The sequence below is a fragment of the Adiantum capillus-veneris genome, chromosome 22 (assembly GCF_014529385.1).
Source record: "Adiantum capillus-veneris isolate H3 chromosome 22, ASM1452938v2, whole genome shotgun sequence".
NCBI classification, from domain to species: Eukaryota; Viridiplantae; Streptophyta; class Polypodiopsida; order Polypodiales; family Pteridaceae; genus Adiantum; species Adiantum capillus-veneris.
In genome coordinates this window covers 146577826-146600906 of record NC_140952.1, presented here as the reverse complement: position 1 = coordinate 146600906, position 23081 = coordinate 146577826, and the positions used below count along the sequence as shown (strand labels likewise).

Below are 23081 nucleotides of genomic sequence, written 5' to 3'. Positions count from 1 at the left end.
TCTCAGGAATGCCATTTTGTTGAGGTGTATAAGGAACTGTACATTGGTGTTTTATCCCACAATTAGCCTGTAGTTGATCCATTCACGTTGTTCTTAGCCTCTTTTGCCTTCAATTTTGGACACTACTTGATCAACTGATCATTAGCTTTACAATAATGGTAGTGCATCTTCTTTTTGCCCTTATCAGCAAAATTCCTAGACAAATTGTTGCCAGCACAAGTATTAGGAACATGTGATTTACCACTCAAAGAAGAACCATGAGAAGTGGCTACATTGTTGTTACCACCTTTTCTTTGAGCATTAATAAAGGCTTATTCAATTGCACGTTGCCTAGTCTTATTTTTCAAGAAAGTGACTCTTGCAATAGTAATGTGCATAATGCATCAAACTTGACAACTTCTGGATTTCCTTGGGTCATAAGTCTCCAAGTACTAGCAAAAGTTTGGTATGAATCTCGCAAAGTATCAAGATCAGTCTACACAAGGGAACTGTCAAAAATGACTTCACCTACAAAAATTATTTGCTCATTTATATCGTTGACACTAGCAAGGAAAGTGTCCATTTCATCTTCCTCATGCATAATCTTTGAACCTTGACTCCATCTCTTTATGCAGCAATGCAATTTTAGCCTCTTGCAACTTGCATAAAGACCAGCTAGAATAGCCCAAGCCTAGTTTGCATAATTTGTTGAACTAATGTCAGTAATAGTGCTCTTCATAGGCAATGAGATCAATGCATGAGCCTGCACATCTTTTACATCCCAACGAGCTTGCTCAACTGTAAGCAAAACAGCTCTGGCAACAACAATCCTATCACCAAAACCTACAACATCCTCAACATCGCCGCCTACATCCTCAGAACTAGGACGTACATCAATGCCATGCACAATATTCAAAATTCCCTTTGACACTAGAACATGTTGCATCATATAAGCCCACATAGGGTAGTTGTCCCCATTCAATCTATCCTCAGCAGCAAACATCTTGAACACATCTGTGTTGTCGTCAGCCATGGTAAGTGTTGCACCTGATGTCAAAATTGCTTGAAAAGAGGAGAAACGAAGCGGGAACAACATGTGTTATATAGCACAAATTTTGAAATATTGTAAGGGACTTGTTATGGAAAAAACGCATTGACAAAAATTCTGCACAAAATGACAAAAATTCTGCTTGTAGTGGAAATGGAGGCCGAAATGATACCAAATCATGAATCTACGAGCTTTCCCAAAATATTTGTCGACCTGCGAACACTCGCCAAAGCTCACAAAAATTGAAGAAAGTGTTGGTATTAGAGTAGACCGAGAGGACGCAACCTACTCTGATACCAATTGTTGGAATTAGGGTTGCAAGAAAACCCACGCAGCTTAGAGAAGATGAAGGAAGCTCAAGGTACACAACAAAGAGTATATTACTTAGTGTGCAATGGAAAGATGAGATAGCAGGTATTATATATTCCATACAAGAGGGAGAGTGAGTTTTCCCAGTTATTATTACTCCCCAAAATAATGGTAAGTGGAGGGTGATGCAGTCAATATAGCAAGCAAAGAAATCTGAGCAAGCTTCATAAAGCAAGCAAAGAGATCAATAGAGCAAAGAACACACTTTAAATAGTGAGTATGCAATTTATTTTTATTATTCTTTAAACCATCAAACATCATCATAAGGCAAAATCTAACAGCATCGTAGATAATAGGAATTCTCTACAATAATAATAAAAATTCCTATTTTTACAGATTGGTAAATGCACCGCAAAAAAACCTTACGGACTATAAATTTTTTTTCCTTTTTAGCCATACTCACAATTGTGAGTGAATATATATATTAGCATAATATTAAAAAAATGTACTACACCTCCATGCTTGAAATGAGCCATGGATGACACAGAGACTTTACAAACATAATAATAATCCATAAAATTGGGCTTTTTCAGGCGGCCAAAAATCCATACAGCAGTAGTACATAAAAATGAGTAGATCAAATATCTATTACTATAGGTTGACATGGAGCAACCATAGTACAACTTCTCGCACTAAGGAAGTCTTGCCCAAGTCAACCAGTAACAAAAGAATAACAAAAAAGATGCATACCATTAAATTCCACAACATGAATAAAAGCTAGACATCGAAGCTTCACAATTATGACATCATTGTAGCAACACCAATTCAAAGTACATGAATTTATCTTGCATATGTATAATGAATAATATAATGTATATATTTTTATTTTTATTTTTTTAATTTGGTTTTCAAAAGATAATGTGCAATGTGCATCTTTCACCTCATTATTTAAGTGGTGCTTTTCTAATACATAAACCATTTGTGATTATATATGTATAATGAATAATATAATTTTATATTAAAACACAATAAAAATTTCATGTGATTGCAGACACTCATTTAAACTTACTTTCCATAAATCTCATTCCTCCCTTGGCTTAGCAGGCCTTGGTGCCTTTTCACCTTGTTTCTAAAGGAAGTGCTTCTCTTGTAGATGAAGCCTAGAAAGGGTTTTAAAGTCTAAGATAACCTTACCATATTCAATGGATAGGGATTATAAAAACTTGCAAAATTAAGATACACTATAATTGTTTCCATCAATTTAAAATTGCAAACAATTACATAAACACAAAATAAATCAAATGTGAGTGTGGCAATTAAGACCCACGGACAATGGGGGTTTGGGTAGCATGGGAATTCGGACACAAGCTTGAAACTTTGCATTCTAGAGAGTGATCTCCCTTAGAGCTAAAGAAAGATAAAAGTAAATTCATTAATTAATTAGTTAAGAAAGGGAAAGGAAAAGGGAAGGGTGATGGGTAAAAAGGAAAAAAAAAGAAGAAACGAAGAGGAGGGGGAGGGGCAGGGGGGGTGGACCATGAGTTTGTTATTAGAAGCTTGTAGCCTAGTGGTTTAGCTTTGACCCTTACTCTTTACTCCTTTAATTGGCACGTGTCGGACCTACCACTACTTCTTCCCTGACATTGGCTCTCCTCCCATTTTGTCTCCTGTCTACTATGCACCCCCCCCCCCCCCCCCCCCCCCCCCCCAAACTTAACTTCTCAAATCAATAAAGGAAAATTTTCCCCTTTACTTTTCTTTTCTCTTATCCCAAGGGATCTTTCAAGATTCCTATTAAAAAATACAAACCTACTCCTTCAATGTGATGGGTTCAAATGCGAGTAATGAAAATTGAAATTAAAAGTGCTAAAAATTAGCCTTTGAAATGAAGAGTGGGAGGAAATTCTTGAACACCTTGTGAAGATTCTATACAATAAAAGTTGAGATAGACCAAGTAGTAGGCTACTTTGTAGTGATTAACTAATGGCAATGACCAATCACCCATAGCTACTGAGGACTTTACAAGAGGAAAGGTCCCAAAAAACATGTACAAGCTATTCAAGAAATTGTATATTATATTCACTACTACGGTCAGCGGCCTTCATTAGTCTCTCTCTCTCTCTCTCTCTCTCTCTCTCTCTCTCTCTCTCTCTCTCTCTCTCTCTCTCTCTCTCTCTCTCTATGTCATTGTGTGGTCGATGGTTGTAAGGAACACATATGAAGGAGCTCTTGCCATGTGTCACGGGGGGGGGAGGGAGAGAAAAATCCCTCCCCCTTTTATAATAGTATAGATAGGGTGCTGACATCACATGAAATGGTTCATACATTTATCACCTAATAACCTTACCAAAACCAACTATCAGGGGATTTGGTCAATTGAGAAAGACTCATTATGTCATAGATACTTGCTTTGTTTGCATAAAACACGTTTCTTACCCTAGCACTAAGAGATTTTGTAGTAGAAATTTTGCACGATGTTTACTCGAAACTTTTTTTTAGTAGGCTTTTGGTATTTGGGTTTGGAATGGTACCTTCATCCATTGTTGGTATATAGAATGAAGGATACAAACTTGATGTATTGTAAATGAGCTAGCTTGGTTGATTGAGTATTTGACCTCTGTGACCTGGGTCATGGGTTTGAGTGCAGCCAAATGATTAGTTAGTACTTTTACGAATGTCATTTGTAACATCACGGGAGGGAATACCTATCTCGCTACAAAAAAAAAAGACCTCATAGTATTGTAAATGGAAAAGCCATTACTTAATTTTACCGCTCGCTCTTTTCACATCACTCAAAATTCTTCACTCTAATCCACGTGGAGGGTGTGTGTGGATTATAAGCCGCTTAATGATGCAAACAACAAAACTATTACCCTTTGCTATTTTCAGATAAAAAATTTATCAAGTTGCAGGCCATGAGAGGTACTCAATCATGGATTGTTTTTTCAAGTACTTCTAGATTGGTATAGCTCTTGAGGATCAACTGAAGACTATGTTTGTTTCTCCATGGGGATGCTTTGCCTATTGTAGGAAAGATGCCCATTGGTTTGGTCAATGCGTATGTGACCTTCCATAAGTGGATAGACAGGGTGATTGGACCCTATCTGGGTAAGTTTATCAGGGTGTTATGGATGACATTAGATGTTATAGTTCTAGGTTGGAGCATTTGCTGAAGCTAAAGCTATGTTTCCAAAGGAATTATGAATAAGGCGTCCAGTTGAACCCAAAGAAATGTAAGTTGGTACAACCTAGAGTTTGGAGTGCAAATGGGTAGATCATTAAAATGCTTACGAAGTGTGTTTACAAATAGGGAGAATAGTGAGAGCTTAACATTATGAAGTGTTTAAACGCTTACAAGACCTCTTACAGAGTTGCTACTAACTTTACTCCATTTAATTTGGTTTATGGCAAAGAGGTAGTTTTGCTTGTACATGCTCAGTTAAGTAATTAAATGGTATGGAGAGTTGAAATGGCTCAAAAAGATGTTTTACAGGATAAAATCACCTATCTTGAAACAATGCAAATGAATAGAGAAGCAACATTAAACCTTTATGTGAAGAAAAGGGCAAAACAAGCTGCCAAACTCAACCAAAGCTTGTCGAAGAAGAAGATACATGAGGGCAACTTGATCATGAAGTATGAGACTTATCTAGATTTCACCTTTCTGAAGAAGTTTAAGAAGAAGTGGACTGGACCATGTAAGGTACACAGAGCTTTTTCCAATGGTACCTATCACCTTGTATGGATGAATGGTAAGCATCTCAAGCATAGATTCAATAGAGTGTGGCTCATGCTATATTTTGACAGGGAGTTGGTGCCAGGTATGCATCCAATTGTGAGTAAAGGGGTTGGGCAACTCGCTTGAAGGAGGTTTACAAAATAAAACATTATACATACAATTGCGATTGGCATTTCTTTTGCTCAATAGCTAACTTTGTTTTTTTAGTTTCAAGTCCAATAAATAGGTTTTTGATTGAACATGAATGCTCAACAACTGGGTTGGGCAATGATGGCATAGCCAAAGGGAGTTGATGCTAGGAATGGAGAAAAGTAGGGCCATGGATATTTACAACTGTGCGCCAAGGTGCTAGAGTAGTTGTGAAGACCTAGGGCAGAGGGGGGTTTTACATGTGATTGAGAGCCTCATAAGTGCTTGTTGAAAAGCCTAAGTGGAAGACTTGGTTCTCATGCAAGCCTCCATGCAAAAGTTACTAAAAAGAAAGAGTGATATGTTGTGAGGTTTGTTCCCGATCAATATAAAGTATGGGGTACCTTTGATGAGTCTCAAACCCTATTTCCATATAATAAGAGAGAACTAGTGGACATTACCCTTGCTACACTTGTAGCTTTAGGCATGAATCACTAGTAAAATAGTTGGTCTCATCTCACATTTCAAAAACTAGGAAAAACACGTCAATAGTGATGTTGGTACATACAAAGTTGGTCGAGGCTAGAAGTGGTGCAATGTTGTGCTGAAGGTGTATACAGGTGCATGGAAAAGTGTTCAAAAAGGTGTGGAAGACCTAGGTAGGCAAGGGGATATGGGAATGTATGTCTAAGGAGGTTTCCTAGGCCAAAAGGGCCCTGCATGGACTAAATAGGCTAATGGGTCCAAGTATCTGAAGTGTTGGGACTATGCTTTGGAATGTAGTGTTCGAGATGATCTAGAAGCTCATCCAAACAGCTCCTCAAATGGGGCTACGGTGTACAAGTTATGGCTACCCAAAGATGGAATGCTTTGCAGATCCCTGACAGACAGGGCAAGTGGGGACAGGTGGCTAGAACTAGAGTGAGTGGATAGGCTTGAAGTGCTCAAGTTGTGGAGCATGCCGGTCCTCCTGGATCATGAATCGAGGCTTGGATGTGAAAGATATGGCCAATTGAAAATCTCAAGGGGGACCTGTTATGTGGTACTTTGACTGCATCAGTAGGCATGTCATCTCGTGCTTTTTGGGCCTTGCCAGAGCTTGAGAGGCAATGTGTATCATGTGGAGTTCTTAGGAGTTGATAGATCATCGATCGGATTCAAGATAGAACATGCGTGCATCACGGTTCAGGATCTATCGAAGAAAATGCAAGAGTTACGGCTAAGTGTGATGGACATGGGATAGTCAATAGGAGGAAGAGGTAGGGCAACACCATTGTTGGACAGGTGCTACAATTGTGGTGAAGAGGGTCAGTACACTCCAAATTTTCCCCAGCCACCGAGGGAAAGAGGTGGTATTTACCCATTGTTTGGCCAAAGGGAGCACGTAGTCAACAATCCAATGCAACCAGCTCCTCCAAATGCTGGTGAAGTCCCTAGGGTGAATATCATCGGGGTGAATAAGCAAGATGTTGAAGTTTTGGCCAATAAGAGAGCGAGAGCTAAGAGGGAAACATAGATCGGGTGGGAGACTAGAGCTTGAAAAGGTAAAGAGAAGGTGTACAAAGGCATGGAGTAGCCACATATTGGCAAAAGGAGGAAGCACCACAAGATCAAGCATGCGAACTTCTAGCTAGGGCGTGGTCACCTGGAGTATGACCTTGTAAGTGATGTGTAAAGTCAAAAAGCTAATATTACTTTTAGGTAGTTTTTGGATTTGAATCCCAAGCTGAGGAGGCAATGGTCTTCCATTACTCCCTTGATTGGGAAGTTGAGGCTTCATGTCCAAAGCTATGTCGACAAAGAAGACTTTTTCATCTCTCCTCTCCAACATGAGGATGCTATCCTAGGGGCGCCATGGTTGCATCGCATGGATGTCAACATGAAGTTCCTTGAAAGGAGAATCTACTTCCCCTACAGGGGAAAGAACATGTATATAGATTCTAGTGAGTGTGGTCGCACTATACCACTTGTAAATCCTCTTGCTTTTGAAAAAACAATGAAGAGCTCAGTTTCTGCGTACATGATTTTTGTCAAAGAGTCCCTAAAAGACCCTAATGTTTCATCAAATGTAAATGGTAGGAATCAAGAAGAGTTAGACTTGTCTAATTATCTAAAAGGATTCCAAGGTGTGTTCATAGATGATATCCCTATGGACTTACCTCCAAAACGAGGAGATGATGACCATCGCATTGAGCTCCTACCAGGAAGCTCACCGCCTAACAAGCCTCCTTATCAAGTTTCTCAAGCTCAACAAGAGAAGATCATGAGGCAAGTACAAGAACTGGTTGACAAAGGGATGGTGAGGCCGACCTCCTCTCCTTTTGTTCTCTAGTCCTTTTAGTGCAAAAGAAATATGGTACATACCGTATGTTTGTGGACTATTGCGCACTAAACCATATCACTATCAAAAACAAATTTCTCATGTCTTGGGTAAAAGATCTGTTTGATAAGCTACAAGGTTCTACCTACTTCAATAAGATTGCTCTTAAAAGTGGCTATCATCACATAAGGATAGTGGATGAAGACTATTGCACCAGTCACGTTCAATTATCTAATGGAGAAAATCTTTAGACCTTACCGCAAATTCACTGGAGTGTTCTTTGATGATATCATCATCTACTCCAAGTATTTCGAGGAACATAAGCAACATCTCCAAGCGATTTTTCAAGCATTGAGGGAGAAAAAGCTTTTTCTCAACCAAAAGAAAGCAGATTTTTCATTCAAGAGATTCAATACTTAGGTCATGTTATCTCTCAAGATGGTATCTGTATGGATCCATCAACGTTAGAGGTAATAAACGCATGGCCTAATCCAAGGAATCTACATGAGCTAAGAATCTTTATTGGTATGTGTGCATACTATAGACGCTTCATAGAAAAATTCTCTCAAATAGAAGGACCATTACATGACTTAACAAAGAAAAATGTTAAAAGTATTTATGGACTGCTAAGAAGCAAAATTCTTTTGACAAGCTCAAAGAGAAGCTTACCTCCAAACCAGTCCTCATGCTTCCGGATCTCTCAAAGCCATTTGAGGTCCAATGTGATGCTTGTGGTGATTGCCTTGGAGCACTTTTGCAGCAAGAAGGGCATGCCATAACATATGAGAGCCGAAGGCTGTCAATACAGATGAACGTGTCTTAGGAATTTATGAGAAAGAGCTTTTAGCTGTTCTACATGCCCTAGACACATGGAAGCATTATTTATTGGGGACTCCATTTATTCTACGAACCGACCACCAAAGTCTCAAGTATTTCATGACGCAAACCAAGCTTTCCAACAAACAAATGAGGTGGGCAAATTTTCTTTCACAATTTAATTTCCATATTGCTCATATTGCTAGTATCACAATCAAGTGGCTCATGCACTTTCACGACGACCAAAAGTTAATGCGGTGTCTATAGCTACTCACAATGATCTATCTTCTATGATAGATGAGTATGAAACTGAGCCTAACTTTAGAGACATAATGTTAGTCCTTGCTTTGCAGAAGAAAGAGGAACCATTCACCTTGCATGATGGTTATCTTCTCCACGGAAATAGGCTATGTGTTACCCATTCCCTTCATGAGAAAGTTATGTATGAATCCCATGCTCCTCCCTATGCGGGGCATAGAGGCATTCAACCTACTCTTCGAGGAGTAGAGACATATTTCCATTGGCCTACCATGAAAGTGGACATACAAGAGTGTATTTCAAAATGTGTAAGATGCCAAAAGACCAAGTATGATAGAGGGAAGCAACCTGGATCACTCCAGCCATTGTCTATCCAAAATTCACCATGGGAGAGTATATCCATGGATTTCATCTTTGGATTACCTAAGTCTATCCATGGGAATACGGGAATATGGACAATAGTCGACAGGTTTAGCAAGCAAGCACACTTTATTCCCATGGATAGACTTGGATTACCCAAGTCTATCCATGGGAATACGGGAATATGGACAATAGTCAACACGTTTAGCAAGCAAGCACACTTTATTCCTATCAAAAAGACTATAAAGGCACACCAAATGGAAACTCTCTTCATATCCAATACCATGGACTACCAACATCCATCGTGTCAAATAGAGATCCTAAAATGACCAGTAATTTTTGGAAAGGTCTCTTTGAAAATCTAGGAACAAGATTGAATTTCTCTTGGGCCTATCACCCACAAACGGATGGCCAAAGTGAGATAGCCAATCTGACGATACTTGATGTACTAAAGACTTATGTTACAGAAGTACATCAACGCTCACAATGGGAAAGTTATTTACCTCTTGTAGAGTATGCCTACAATAATATTGTACATACTTCTACGAGAAAAGCACCTTTTGAGATCATTAAGGGAAGACCTAAAAGTCTCTTGCTACTCAAAGTACATGGGAAGATCTTCGTTGCCAAGAGTATAGCCCTGACCTACAAGAATCTTTTCAAAAGATCAAGGAGGCTATATCCATCTCTCAACAAAGGCAAAAAGTTGTTGTTGACAAGCACAAAAGGGCCTTAATGTTCAAAGAAAATGATTGGGTCTTACTTAAGTTTCCTAAGGCTCGATTGAGGCAAACAACGGGCAAAAATCCTACGGGCCATCAAAACTACTATGCTAAGCTATCAAAAAGATACTATGGTCCTTTCTAGATCTTGAAGCCCATCAATGAGATGGCTTACCAACTCAAGTTGCCCAACCATTGGCTCATAAACAATGATTTTTATGTGAGCCTACTTAATCCCTACAAAGGATAGCCACCAAGTGAACCAATTATTGAAGACCCTCCCGAAGTTGAGGACCAAGAAGAGGTGCTACAACCCGAAGCTATCCTTCTACATGAAGACAAGGTACTACAACATAGTAAGATTATCTGACTGTATCTTATTAGTTCAAAAATTATCCTTTTGAAGATGCTAGATGGATGTAAGGAATACAGCTTAAGGATAGTATGAACCTTGTCAATGCTTACAATGCTACATTAGAGTAAGAAAATGTACAAATTTTTTTTAAATGACCCATGTTTTTGTCTTATAAGACTAATTCTCTTTTTTATTGTGCACAAATTTAAATAGTATGCATGCTTAGAATCATGTTTGTGATGACGACGTCTCTCAAACACCAAGTAGAATTTGTCACTCTACTTCGGGAGAATGAAATGGACTAAAGAGTAGACATGCTTGCGGTAGCTATGCCTCCTAACCACCAAGTGGATTAGTCATCCATCTTGGAAAGATGTCGTAGGGTAAAAAGGGATCCTCTACTCGCTAAGCAAGACTGACTAATGACTAAGGCTTTATCTCTTCTACCTCATAGTTCAGGACGACTATGATTTCAGGAGAGAGGTAATGTCATCAAATCTAATATCTAACCAACCCAAATAATTTTCTCATATTAAACTGATCATTTAATGTGGGAGAATAAACGGGAACAAGGGTTAGATATAGACTTGTGCTTATAGATCTATCACGGGGCCAATGGTAAAGGGGCCTGCTGAGAGATGGTCTGTCAAAGAGCAAGGCTAACCAATGGAGATTAAGTACCTTAGGGTTAGCTTCATTGAAGACCTCCAATAGTTAGTGTTAAAAGTCCTTTGACCTTAGGTAAGCTAGGGTTGTGCTTGAGGTGGGAACCTGGCCCAAGCTTAAGGTGCTTGCAATGCTTGCCGTGCTTGATGACTAAGGTGCTTGAGGTGCTTGCTGACTAAGGTGCTTGAGGTGCTTGACGTGCTTGCTGACTAAGGTGCTTGACATGCTTGTCGTGTTTGCCGACTAGGGAGCTTGAGGTGCTTTGTCATGCTTGATGACTAAGGTTCTTGAGGTAAGGTGTGCCAAAAAGTCAATCATCAATCCCTACAAGGAGGGGGCGAGCCCTACAAGAGGGGGGATGAGAGAGAACACACACACACACACACTCACACAAGGCATGCTTAGTACAAAGAAAGCAAAAGGGACACTTGTCAAGTTCCTCCTCATGTTGCCCTCATGGTGTGCCCTCTCTCCCACACACCCACACACACACACTCATTGCGTATTGTGCAAAGTGAAAGAGCTCCCTATCCTTGTCCAAGCAAGTAGAGAGGTTGAGAGCCTACACCAACACTCTTGGCTAGGGAATGCAAATCCAACCAAGAGCCACGCTTCAATGCTTAAGCTTGCCATCTTCTCCATCTTCATTACTATGCTATTATGTATGCTAGCAAGAAGAGTGATGATAAGTGAGAAACTAATTCTTTCTTCTATGAAATGTTTCTTATTCATCTTCCGTACCCTCATTCCCTACTAATTCTCTCCACCTTCGAAGGTGTTTGAGGTCTTGGGACTGAGGCTTGGGATAGTTAATGCTTTCCATAAAGTTTATTTTATGCTGGTGATGCATGAAGCTTTCCATCATCATTGCATCACCTAGGTCAAAAGGAGCACAAATATTGTTTTGTAACAAGTCTCTCTTGATGGGACAAACTATAATACAAATGCCTATTGGAGGGGGGACCGCCGGCTCCGCATAAATCTAGTCCTCAACTGTCGTCATGTTCTTAAGTTCTCTCTCTTGCAAAATCCAAGTTAACTAAATGCTATGTTTATGTTTCTACCATCAATTATGTTCACCCGCTATGCTCACAAAGTAATTTCAACAAAAGTACTCTTTCTAATTTCCGCTACTCTCAAGTTAATAGGCCAATTCCATTACACATATTTTCAAAGGCCTATGTTCTTCAAAATGTCCATACCAACAAGGCAGAGTACCTTACTCTTCATTTGGGTTTGAAGCAGTATGTGGAGTCTAGCTTCTCCAAGCTGGTAGTCAAAGGGGATGTGTTGTTAGTAATCAAGCAGCTTTTAGGCCAATGGTAGGAAAAAAGGGATTTTAAGAATTGGTTTTTTACCATTAAGAAGCTATTGAAGTTCTTTGAAGAGGTCCAATTTAAGCATGTCAAGAGAGAATAAAATCAAGAAGTGGACGAGCTAGCTAGCAACAAGGTACAAATACATGTTGTAGGACTGTATGTGACACCAACCACTTATGCAAGTAGGGAGACTTTGAAGGATGTGTACAACTTCCCATCATTGACGAGCAGATTTTTGAAAGTGCATAGCTACATGGCGTAGCTTGGAGGACTCTGTGAAGCCCTTGTCTCCAAAGGCCGCATCAAATTGCTAGTCCTGAAGTTGTCAAGTTTGATGCATTATGCACATTGCTGTTGCAAGAGTCACTTTCCAGAAAAAACTTGACTAGACAACGTGCAGTTGAACATGCTTTTATTGCTGCTCAAAGAAAGGGTGGTAACAGCAATGCAGCCGCTTCTTATGGTTCTTCTGTGAGTGGAAAATCACATGTTCCAAATGCTTTTGCTGGCAGCAATTAGTCTGGAAATTTTGTGATAAGGGCAAAAAGAAGATGCATTGCCATTATTGTAAAGCTAATGATTGTTTGATCAAGCAGTGTCCTAAGTTCAAGGCCAAAGAGGCTAAGAAGAAAGAGGGTGGTTCCACTGCAAATGCTGGTTCCATTACAAATGCAGCCATTGTTGAGTCTTCTATGAAAGGAGAATGTGATGCTGATGTTGATGCAAAATGGGCTTTTAGTGCAGAGTGCACTTATAATTCTGTTGTCCATGATGCATGCATATTGTTTGCTGTAGATTCACATGTGTGGTATTTTGACAATGGTGCTACAAAGCACATTACCTCACATCGTGAATTGTTCACCTCTCTCGAGTCTATCCCTCATGGGAATTCAGTCACTTGTGCCAACAATGCCTCTTATCCGGTTCAGGGACTTGGAAAGATTGTGCTTACTGCAAATGGCAGTTCTTTCGCACTTGTTGATGCACTTTATGTACTTGGGATCAAGAAGAATCTTTTGTCTGTGTGCACTTTCTAAACTTGGACTTATAGTCAAATTTGTGGATGACAGATGTACATGTCATGATATCAGTTTTGGTGATAAAATTGTTGCATCTGGCCTTTTGTGCCGTGGGCTGTATAATCTCACTTTGTATGACAAGTGTGGACAAAATTTTGCAAATGCAATTGCAGATTCAAGGGTTGTTTCAGATGCAAAACTGTGGCATGCACGTTTTGGGCATCTGAATTTTGCCAGTTTGCTGCGTTTGCAAAAATCTGATATGGTTGCTTCTTTGCCGCCTCTTGAAGCACCTGCCAAACATGTTTGTGAAGGTTGTATTTTGGGTAAAATGGAGCGTGCAAAGTTTCCAAAGGATAGGTCAGTTCGTGCTACATGCATATTGCAACTTGTGCATAGTGATGTTTGTGGGCCTATGCAAACTCCGTCCTTGGGAAATTACTTGTACTTCGTGACTTTCATTGATGACTACTCCAGGCATGCATGGGTATATTCGTTGAAAGCTAAGTCCGAAGTAATCATGTGCTTCAAGCAATTTCTTGCTATGGCTGAAAATGTCTCAAAATGTACTATGGGCACCCTCCATTCCGATCGAGGGGGGGAGTGTATGTCTCATGAATTTAATGCATTTCTGGCTAGTCGTGGAATAAAACACCAATGTACAGTGCCGTATATGCCTCAGCAAAATGGTGTTGCTAAGAGAAAAAAAAACACATTTCTTACAAAAATGGCAAGATGTATGGTCAAAAGTCAAGCTATACCCCATTCGTTTTGGCTTGAGGTTGTCATGTGTACCACTTATGAACTCCACAGGTGTCCTACAAAAGCGTTGTAGTCTATGACTCCATATGCAGCATGGCATGATAGAAAGCCATCTATTGAGCACATGTGTGTTTTTGGCTATTTGGCTTATGGTTTAGTGCCACAAGTGCAACGTAGAGAATTGGATGATAAGGCTGTCAAATGTATTTTTGTTGGTTATAGTGCTGAAAGCAAAGGTTACAGGTTGTACCATCCGCAAACAAAGCGTATTTTGGTCTCACGTGATGTTATGTTTGTGGAAGATTCTGTTCAGCCTTTGCTGTCATGACGTAAGCTCATAGGACATTTATGACACTTTGTTGCCTCTTTCCGGTGGTGGAAATACAAATGTAATTCCAAGGAGGCAAATGTACATCCTATGGGGGTTTCTGAAAATGTTACAGATCAACGTATTACTGATGCAGATGTACATGATATCTGCCGATGCTTTGCACACTCTCACTGCAAAAGAGGTGGACGAGTTGTTGAAAAACATCAAACCACCGACTTTTAAGGGAGAGGACCGAGATCGCAATAAGGATGCAGTGAATATCTTTCTCAGCAAGTGGGATGGAATTCACGCCTTACGGCGTACCCCGGATGCAGTTAGAGCACTGCAACAAGTTTAACTCTGGAAGGCACAAGAGGCATCACCCGATCATTCCACACCAAACTAAACTGTCGTTCTTCCTCTCTAGAGACATTGGCAAGCCCTTTCTCATCTCTTGCTTCACATCCAACAACAATATCAAAACCAACTACATTTCCTACATCCTTCATCCCTATGTCCTTGTTAGGTCCAATTCCTGTTACCTTAGGGACATCTACCTCCAAGCCAATTGCCATATCATGTCCAACAACAACATGCTCTACAACAACAATATAGACACTTAGCATGTAACGTCTCCGGCTAGGTTTCTACATGCCGATTAAATAATTTAGAAAATGAATAGAGGGAGTGAAACAACTTCAAAATCAATGCAAAAGAAACTACAAATTGATGCAGCAAGGCTTTTATTGCAAAATTGACCAAAAGGAGTGTTACAATGGCATTAGTAAGGTAGTATTGAGGGTAGAGAATGGCTAAAACAAAGAGCATTGCTTCTAAAAAACTGGGGAAGATTAAGAAAAACATCTTTTGGCCCCTACCTGGTCGCACTAGTATAAGAAAATATACCTTGACTGGTTGCACGATGTTAGACTTTCTATTTTAAAAGAATGCATTTTTGTGAAGTGAAGGCCATGATGTGAAACTCTCTATTTCAAGACCCTACGCTTTCTGTGAGTGAATTTTGATTCGTTAGTATTCCACAAAAGGTGCTAGTGCAAAGAAAACGCTTGATATTTGTGAGTTCACTAAAATTAAGGAACTTGTCTCTAAACTCACTAATGTCAAATTCTAATAGAGTGACATGTATAGAGTACTAACTAAATACCACTAATACTACTAGGTCCTAGTGAGACCAGGCTCTTACATGCCCCCCATGTTCATTAATCCAGTAAATAGATTGTTGTGAGACAAAGAGAGAGAGAGAGAGAGAGAGAGAGAGAGAGAGGTCTTCTTCCGGCGAGGCTTGAACTTAAGACGTGGTCCTGCAGTTCATCGCGACAAGCCTGGTGGCATGAAGTGAAGGCGTCCAACAGGTCGAGAAAGAGAGAGAGAGAGAGCAAAAGAGCTATGGCGAACGGGGTGAGGTTGTCGAAGCTGGACATTTTGGTGGCGCAGCTGGAGTCCATTGTCGCATCCGCTTCCTTGAAACCTCCCGACCCTCTCATCTGCTTCGATCTTCTTTCTGATCTTCTGTCTTCCCTTGAACACCAACCCAAGGTAGGCCAGCTCCCTTCACTCTTTGGCGTTCAATTTCCTGAGCCGCATTAAATTCTTAGGCCCTCTCAGCAGAAAGTTGAATAGCCCATTCATTCTTATTCTTTGTGTTGAATTTGCATTGGCAAATTATAATATAAGAATTTCATATTCACTAGGAGGCGTTCCTTTTTCGATTTACCTCCTTAACACTTGGTGGTACCTTTGACTCAGCTTTACTAATCTTTCTAGAGCTTCTTCGACTTGGTGTCTACAGTTAAGAAGGAATCTTCAAGGAAGAGAGGTTGAGCCTCCCTTGATATCTCCTTGTGCTTTGCATTAGTAGATCCTAGTAGCGTTGGTGGCTCTAGTTTCACTTGGTCTTGGGTGGAGAGAAGACTATAAGATCTAGTAATAAACGTGTCACATCATCCAAATAATGACAAGTGGCATAAGAAACTAATAAATGAGCCAGCTCATCTAAAAACATGACATGCAACCTAAGATGCCACCATATGGTGGTGACATATCTCTAGGAGGTACACCAATATGGCACATCACACTTGTAAAAACCCAGAGCAAGAGAGGAGAGAGATGGAGGGTGATCTGACGCGAGAGAGAGAGAGAGAGAGAGAGAGAGAGAGAGAGAGAGAGAGAGAGAGCAAAAATGCAAAACAAGAAAGATGAAAGAGATAGAGAGGTGGTGATGGAAGTAAAAAACGCTTGCACTATGCTCAAGTGTGATGATACAATGTGTGACCCTAGGGGTCCTATATATATGTGGCTACCCGATTCCCCTCTTAAACTCCATGACCCGTAAATATGGATAAGTGGGTATATGGAAAGTCACACGGGTTTACATGGACGCCCCCTCTACTCTTGATGAAATCTGATCCTAATGGGGGAAAACGAATGAGTGCATATCGTGCAAGCAGTAAACGACTGTGCAAAACACGGCTCAGGTGTCCTCATGTAGAGAATGTAACAAGCATAGGGCAAGCACTAGAAGCTCCATCAAGAGGACTACCTGAGAGGTAACAAACTCAGAGATGACAAACTCTAAGAGAAGGTAGTGGCACAAGGATATGGAGGACCAAGAGTAAAGCTCTAAAGCAATTTGGTAGAACTAGAAATCATAACTCACGAGGCAAGTGGAAGCTCATGGACCCTTGTACTTTTTATAAGGACCCAAGGGCCTCACTTTGCAGGGCATGTGGACGTAGAGTCTAAGAGGGGAGGACCCTTGGGAGTTGTATTGTTGTGAGCATAATAATAAAGAAATATCGGAAGGGGCGCCGGTCTTTGGGGCCAGTGCGTCTAGACGCAGAACTCCGCGGTGGTAAGCTGATCCAATAAGCGTGTTCTTTTCGAGGATGAACCAAGTTTTTCTTCGTCTTCAGAGACTTCCGACAATTCGTTGTCCTCCAGTTCGAAAGAGGATGAGAAAAGACGAAAGAAGCGAGAAAAAAGCTAGAAAAGCAAGAAAAGCAGATTCTTGAAAAAGTCTAGAAGGCAATCTAGTAGTTTAGAGGAGGAGAGCTCGTCCTCCTTTGACAGTGAACAAATGAACAAGAAGACCAAGGAGCTCAAGGATGGGGGTCAAGGAGTCAGGTTTGACATGTTATCAGGCTACCCGGACACCCATCGAGCCCTTGACTTTGTACACAGTTTGATGTCGCCTTCTTGGGAGGTCGGTTCTCGAAACGCTCCAAGGTGCGAAAGGTGGCATCTTACTTGAAAGGAAATGCACAAACATGGTGGTCTACTCTGTTGTTACGGAGAGAAGCACCTACAATGTGGGTAAAATTCAAGAGAATTTTCATGTCAACTTGGATATCAAACGAATATGAAGAAGATGTCATCACGGCTTGGCATCACTGGAGGATGACTAAGAAAGACACATGGGATGACTATTGCCAAAGGTTTTGGGATACTTATTGGCCAATGTCCTCGTTCCGGAAGATTACTATGGGGGATACATTAAGCGGTTCCTTAGAGCATTCAGACGGATGAGATAAGTGCTAGCGGACAAAGGAGGTTAGCGAGGCTACCAACAGGTCCAGGGCACAAGAAAAGAACATAGAAGGAATCAAATGGTAGATCAAAGAACTCCAAAGATTCAGATTGAGGTGTTGAGGACAGGGGAGGCCAGGAGGGCTAGCAACAAGTCACAAGGCACAAGAAAAGAACATAAAGGTAAGCTAGGTCCACCGGGTAATTTGATCTTTTGGCCCTCGATGCAAAGTGGATGGAGGAGGAGGGGTCTACGGTTTTAGCTCTTGATAGGTTTGGACAGCTTGGTGAGAGTTCGATCTAAGTGTTCGGATCGTCTGTTTCAATTGAATAAAGAAATACCTTAAGGGGCACCATTCTTTGGGGCTACAGGGTGTCGGTCTTGTGTGTGTAGTGATGATTTAGTCGCTGGATGCATCTGTGCTCTCTTTTCTTCTCAGTGCTCTGTGTAAAGTTAACAGGCAATTGAATTAGTACTGCCCTCTACTGTGTTTTGGCCGGTTTTAGGTGATGTGAATGTGATAGTAACAAAATTTAGTAGATCAAGACATCCTTGAAATGATCCGTGCGGTGTGGATGTGATTGCTAAATAAGTTACAATGATCATGATTCTCATCTAAGATCTCGACGGGGATAGTGATGTGAATATTCAGTGACGGTTGTCTTTGTGCAAGTGCTGGATATGTGTGGTCTAGTACATCGGTTCTTAGAGTCGGTGTGTATCAAACTAGTTTCTGTCCTACAACTCTTTCAAGATTGGAGACATGTCACAAACTTATCACGTGGCATGGTGTAACAAACTTGGACACTCCAAGTCAAGATTCTACCGCGACACAACATAGATTCACGTCAAAATACTTCACATCACAGATTAAAAGATAGTCGACATGGCCCGACGTAGTTCCGACGTCTGTGCCAAGAGATATTGGCCCCAAAGACAGGCGCCCCTTTTGGTATTTATTTTTATATTAATCTTTGAGCAAAGTACAACCGACCCACGGGTGCTCGCTCTCAGACTCTACGTCCAGATGTTCTGTAGAGTGAGCCCCTAGGGTCATCTATAACGAGTTACAAGGGATGCTAAAAACATAGCCCCAAAAGCTTTTAAACTCAAAAGCAATTTGATCTAAAATTGAGTGGTCCAAAAACTGCCACAAAAAGCTGTCAACGTAATTTGTGGAAATCCGTGCGTTGTTGTCAGCGCAAAAAGCGAGGCGTCCATACAGTGCCACCTCAGCCTGCCCGTACGTTGCCACGTCAGCAGTCAGTGCGTATCGCGGAATTCCGTACTGTGAGCCCCGTCGATGTGAAATACGGCAGTGCGTACTGTCAGCCAGTCTGCCACGTCACCAGTTGGGTGTGTGTGTGTCCGGGTGACTGCCACATCACCAGTTTGTGACATACCCCCCTCTTGAAAGAATTGTAATCGCCCTCGATTACGCCTACAAAACAGACAGAGGCCATAAACCAGTGTTACCAGGGAACGCCTCCCTATGGGTTGGGAACGCCGGAACGGCGTTCCGGAGGGTCTTCATGGCCCGGAACGGCCCGGAACGGCCAGGCGTTCTGCAGGGGTTTTTGGTACCGGAACGGCCAGCCCGGAACGGCTGGGAATGGCAGATTTTCAGATTTTTGAGCTTTATCTTGTGAGGCTCCCCCTTCTTAAATGCCCTTCCCCCCACCCCTTACCTTCACAGTGCACACAAGCTCTCAAGGGTGAAAGCTCAAGCTCTACCCTCTCGAGTCTCGAGTCTTGACTCTCAAGCTCTAGCCTTGTTAGTCGGCAAGGCTCTCTCCCTCTCCCCCTCTCTCTCAAGCTCTCTCGAGAGTCGAGTCTCCCACTTTTAAGCTCTCTCTCTCTCTCTCTCCGCGTCCCTCCCCCCTCAAGCTCTCAAGCCTATACGACATACGTTGGCCATAGTAAGGTTGAATGGTCTTCAAATCAAGTTTTCTGTGAGTATTAGAGTCAAAGGACTCTGACACTACTATATTTGAATCACTTAGAGCTTAAAATTGCATTATTTGGGTGTTTTTATGCCTCCCGTTCCGCGCCGTTCCCGTTCCGGACCCCTCACCGTTCCCCCGTTCCGCGGGGGATCCTGTCGCCGTTCCCGTTCCGTGTTCCGGGTAACTATGCCATAAACTGTCTTAGTAGACAATGACTGTTAGTACCGATGCACTAGACATGACACATCTAGCACTTGTACAGAATGACAGTCACATCACAGGACATCACTCGACATCACATGACAAATCACAAAAGAATTCATTCCAAATCTTAGACCATGACCATCGGCAACATATTTAGTAATTTATCTAGATCCATTCCGGACCTCACTGATACCCGATTAACTAATTCTTATTGCAATGTCTAGAGATTTATGAGACCGAAATGTTGCAGTCATTTCATCTTTCAGTTCCTGCACTCAAACAAGTAAATGAGAGAGTACAAATCAATCGTATTCAATTTCGGGAATTCCGTGTCATAAAGTCATACAACAGAATACTGATGAGCCCATTTCGGGTTGGTCATCAGGCTGCCCATCAACTGGCACCTCACCTTTAAAAGGCTTCAATAGACTCACATGGAATGCATTGTGAATCTTCCAAGTATCGGGCAGCTTGAGTGTAAAGGAGACATCATTTATCTTTTCTTTTATCTGGAAAGGGCCATAATACCTCATGCTGAGCTTTGGAAAGAGCCGCTCCTTTCCTTTCCGTTTTCTTCGGTGTGCCTTCTCCAATGTAAGAGCACCCAATCTTCTACCTTTTATTTCAAATCTCGTCCATGTCGATTTGCTCTCTTCTTATGTCGTTCTTGAGATTTCGTTAAAGCCTCCCGGACCTTGGCAAAAGCAGTGTCCAAGTCCCTCATGTACTACTCGGCTTCAAAAATCTTATGTTTAGTGCTAAGGAAGGGTGGAACCTTCGGAGCACCTTCAATGATCTCAAATGGTGCCTTCCCCATTGAAGAGTGAATTGTGTTGTTGTAGGCAAATTCCACCAAAGCCAAATATTTTTCCCATCGAGTCTTCTGATCAGAAATGTAAGACTTCGATAAATCCAGAACAACTTAATTTGCAATCTCAGATTGCCCATGTGTCTGCGGGTGGAATGATGACAAGAACTGCAACCGTGTGCCAATGTTCTCCCAAATAGCCCTCCAAAACAAACTCGTGAATCGGGGATCTCTGTCGGAAACTATTGTCTCAGGCATGCCATGTAGTCGAAAAATCTGTGCAATGAACAATCTCCCTAAATGATCCGGATTGATTGTTTTCTTCACTGGAATGAAGTGAGCTTGCTTGCTAAATCTGTCGATGACAGTCCAAATGCCATCATGCCCTCTCTATGTCTTCGGGAGATCAAAATGAAATCCATTGCATTACTTTCCCAGGCGCGGGTGGGAATGGGTAAAGGTTGTAGTAATCCTTGTGCCTTATGCCTGTCAAACTTGACCTTCTGGCATACTAAACAACTGCGAACAAAGTCGTCCACATTCTTCTTGAGTCTTAGCCAAAAGAAGTAACGCTCCACACCTTTCAAGGTGGTGTCGATGCCGCGGTGACCCGGAAAAGGTGGACAATGGCACTGAGTCAAAAACTTTTCCCTCAATTGCTATGTGACGCACAACATCGTTTTCTTCATCAAGTAGCCATCCCATATGGAATATCCCGCTACTACCTCCCCATTCTGTATTCGAGTGAATACCCTTGAAAAAATCTGAATCTGTGGCGTACTGATCAACCATGTCCTCGAAGCTTCTATAATGAATCACGGAAATAGCCAAGACTAGGGGCTTTCGAGACAATGCATTTGCCACCAAGTTTTTCTGTCCCTGAACATGGACAATCTGGAAGTGAAACTGTGACAAGATGTTAGCCCATCGTATCTGCTTTTCCGAAAGCTGCTTATGTGACAAGAAATAGCGTAAACTCTGATGATTAGTAAAGACCGTGAAATCGGCTCCAAGTAGGTAATGTCGCCACTGAGTAAGAGCATGGATCATTGCCAAGAGCTCTTTCTCATAAATCTGTGCTGTTAATTCTGGTCTTGAAAACAATCGGCTTTCGTAGGCAATCACATGGCCTTCTTGCATTAAGACCGCTCCCAGACTACGACCACAAGCATCACAATATACTTCAAATGACTTTTGTAAGTCCGGCAAAGTCAACATTGGTCCAGTAGTCAGTTTTTCTTTAAGTGTCTGAAAGGCAGTCACCTCTGTTGGTCTCCACGAGAAAGGGACTCCTTTCTGAGTCAATATGTGCAAAGGGGAAGCTACCTCTGCAAACTTTCGAATGAACCGCCGGTAGTAAGAGCACAAGCCCAAGAAGCTTCTAACTTCATGAAAATTCTTCAAATCTGGCCAGTCACGTATAGTGTCAATCTTGGCCGGGTCCATCTGTACTCCTGCCGCTGAGACGATGTGTCCCAAAAAGTGTATCTCCGGTAAGAAAGTCGTTAGAGCATTGGTAAGGCCAAAAGGCATCACCAAGAATTCATACAAACCGAAACTTGTTCGGAAGGCTGTTTTGTAGACATCTCCCGGAGCGATTCTGATATGATGATATCCGCTTTTCAAATCAATCTTGCTGAAACAAGAGGATCCCTGAAGTCGGCCAAGTATATCATCTATCCTTGGAATCGAAAATCTGTTCTTGATAGTGATTTTATTGAGAGCTCTGTAATCAATGCACATTCTCCAAGATCCGTCTTTCTTTAAAACCAACAACACCGAAGAGTAGTAGGGTGAACTACTCGGCTGAAGACCCTTTTCAGGAAGGTCTTTCACTTGGTTCATTATTTCTTCATTCTGGGCTCGGTTAACACGATAAGGTGGCCGGTTCGGTGGTGTGCTTCTAGGAATCAGATCAATAGTATGATCCTCGGGACGAGATGGGGGTAACTCGTGTTGCTAAATTGGCTTTATCTGACATAAAAATAATTCTAAATGAATTATTGGATTTATAAGTGAGAGTGTTTTCTCGCTTGGAACACCAGGAAAAATAACTCTAAATGAATTATTGGAATTTTAAGTGAGAGGGTTTTTCTCGCTTGGAAACATCCGAGTACAGAGTATTCCTAGTGCGTCATTCAAAGTAATGACGGGAGCACTGAGAACAGGAATATCTGTAAGGCCACCAGGAACGGGTACTTTTGATGCGTCACATGGGATGGGTGACAGGGAGCATCGGAAAGAAGTATCCGACCATCCGGGAACGGACATCTCTGATGCGTCATAGGATGGGTGACATAGAGCATCGTGAAGGAGATTGTACCGTAACTTTGGTAGGAAAGGACTAGGTGATGGGTATTCCCGATGCGTCACAAGGTGGGTGATGAGTACATCGGAAAGGGAATATCCATAGTCAGGAGGAAATTCCGAACTGTGTTAGAATTGTGCACAAGGAAAAAGCAAGC

General features: G+C 41.6%; 1 protein-coding gene across 3 annotated transcripts in view; it reads left to right on the top strand.

The window, feature by feature from the left end:
• The first annotated feature begins 15381 nt into the window (after positions 1-15381).
• Positions 15382-23081, top strand: part of SWEETIE (HEAT repeat-containing protein) — a 208129-nt gene continuing 200429 nt past the window's right edge. For 2 of the 3 annotated variants that reach the window (XM_086494844.1, XM_086494843.1), the window contains exon 1: positions 15382-15668. In XM_086494844.1, coding sequence (XP_086350970.1) covers positions 15519-15668 — 150 coding nt within the window. In that variant the 5' untranslated portion in view covers positions 15382-15518. The remainder of the gene's footprint in view (positions 15669-23081) is intronic. The other variant, XM_086494845.1, reaches the window with a different exon arrangement.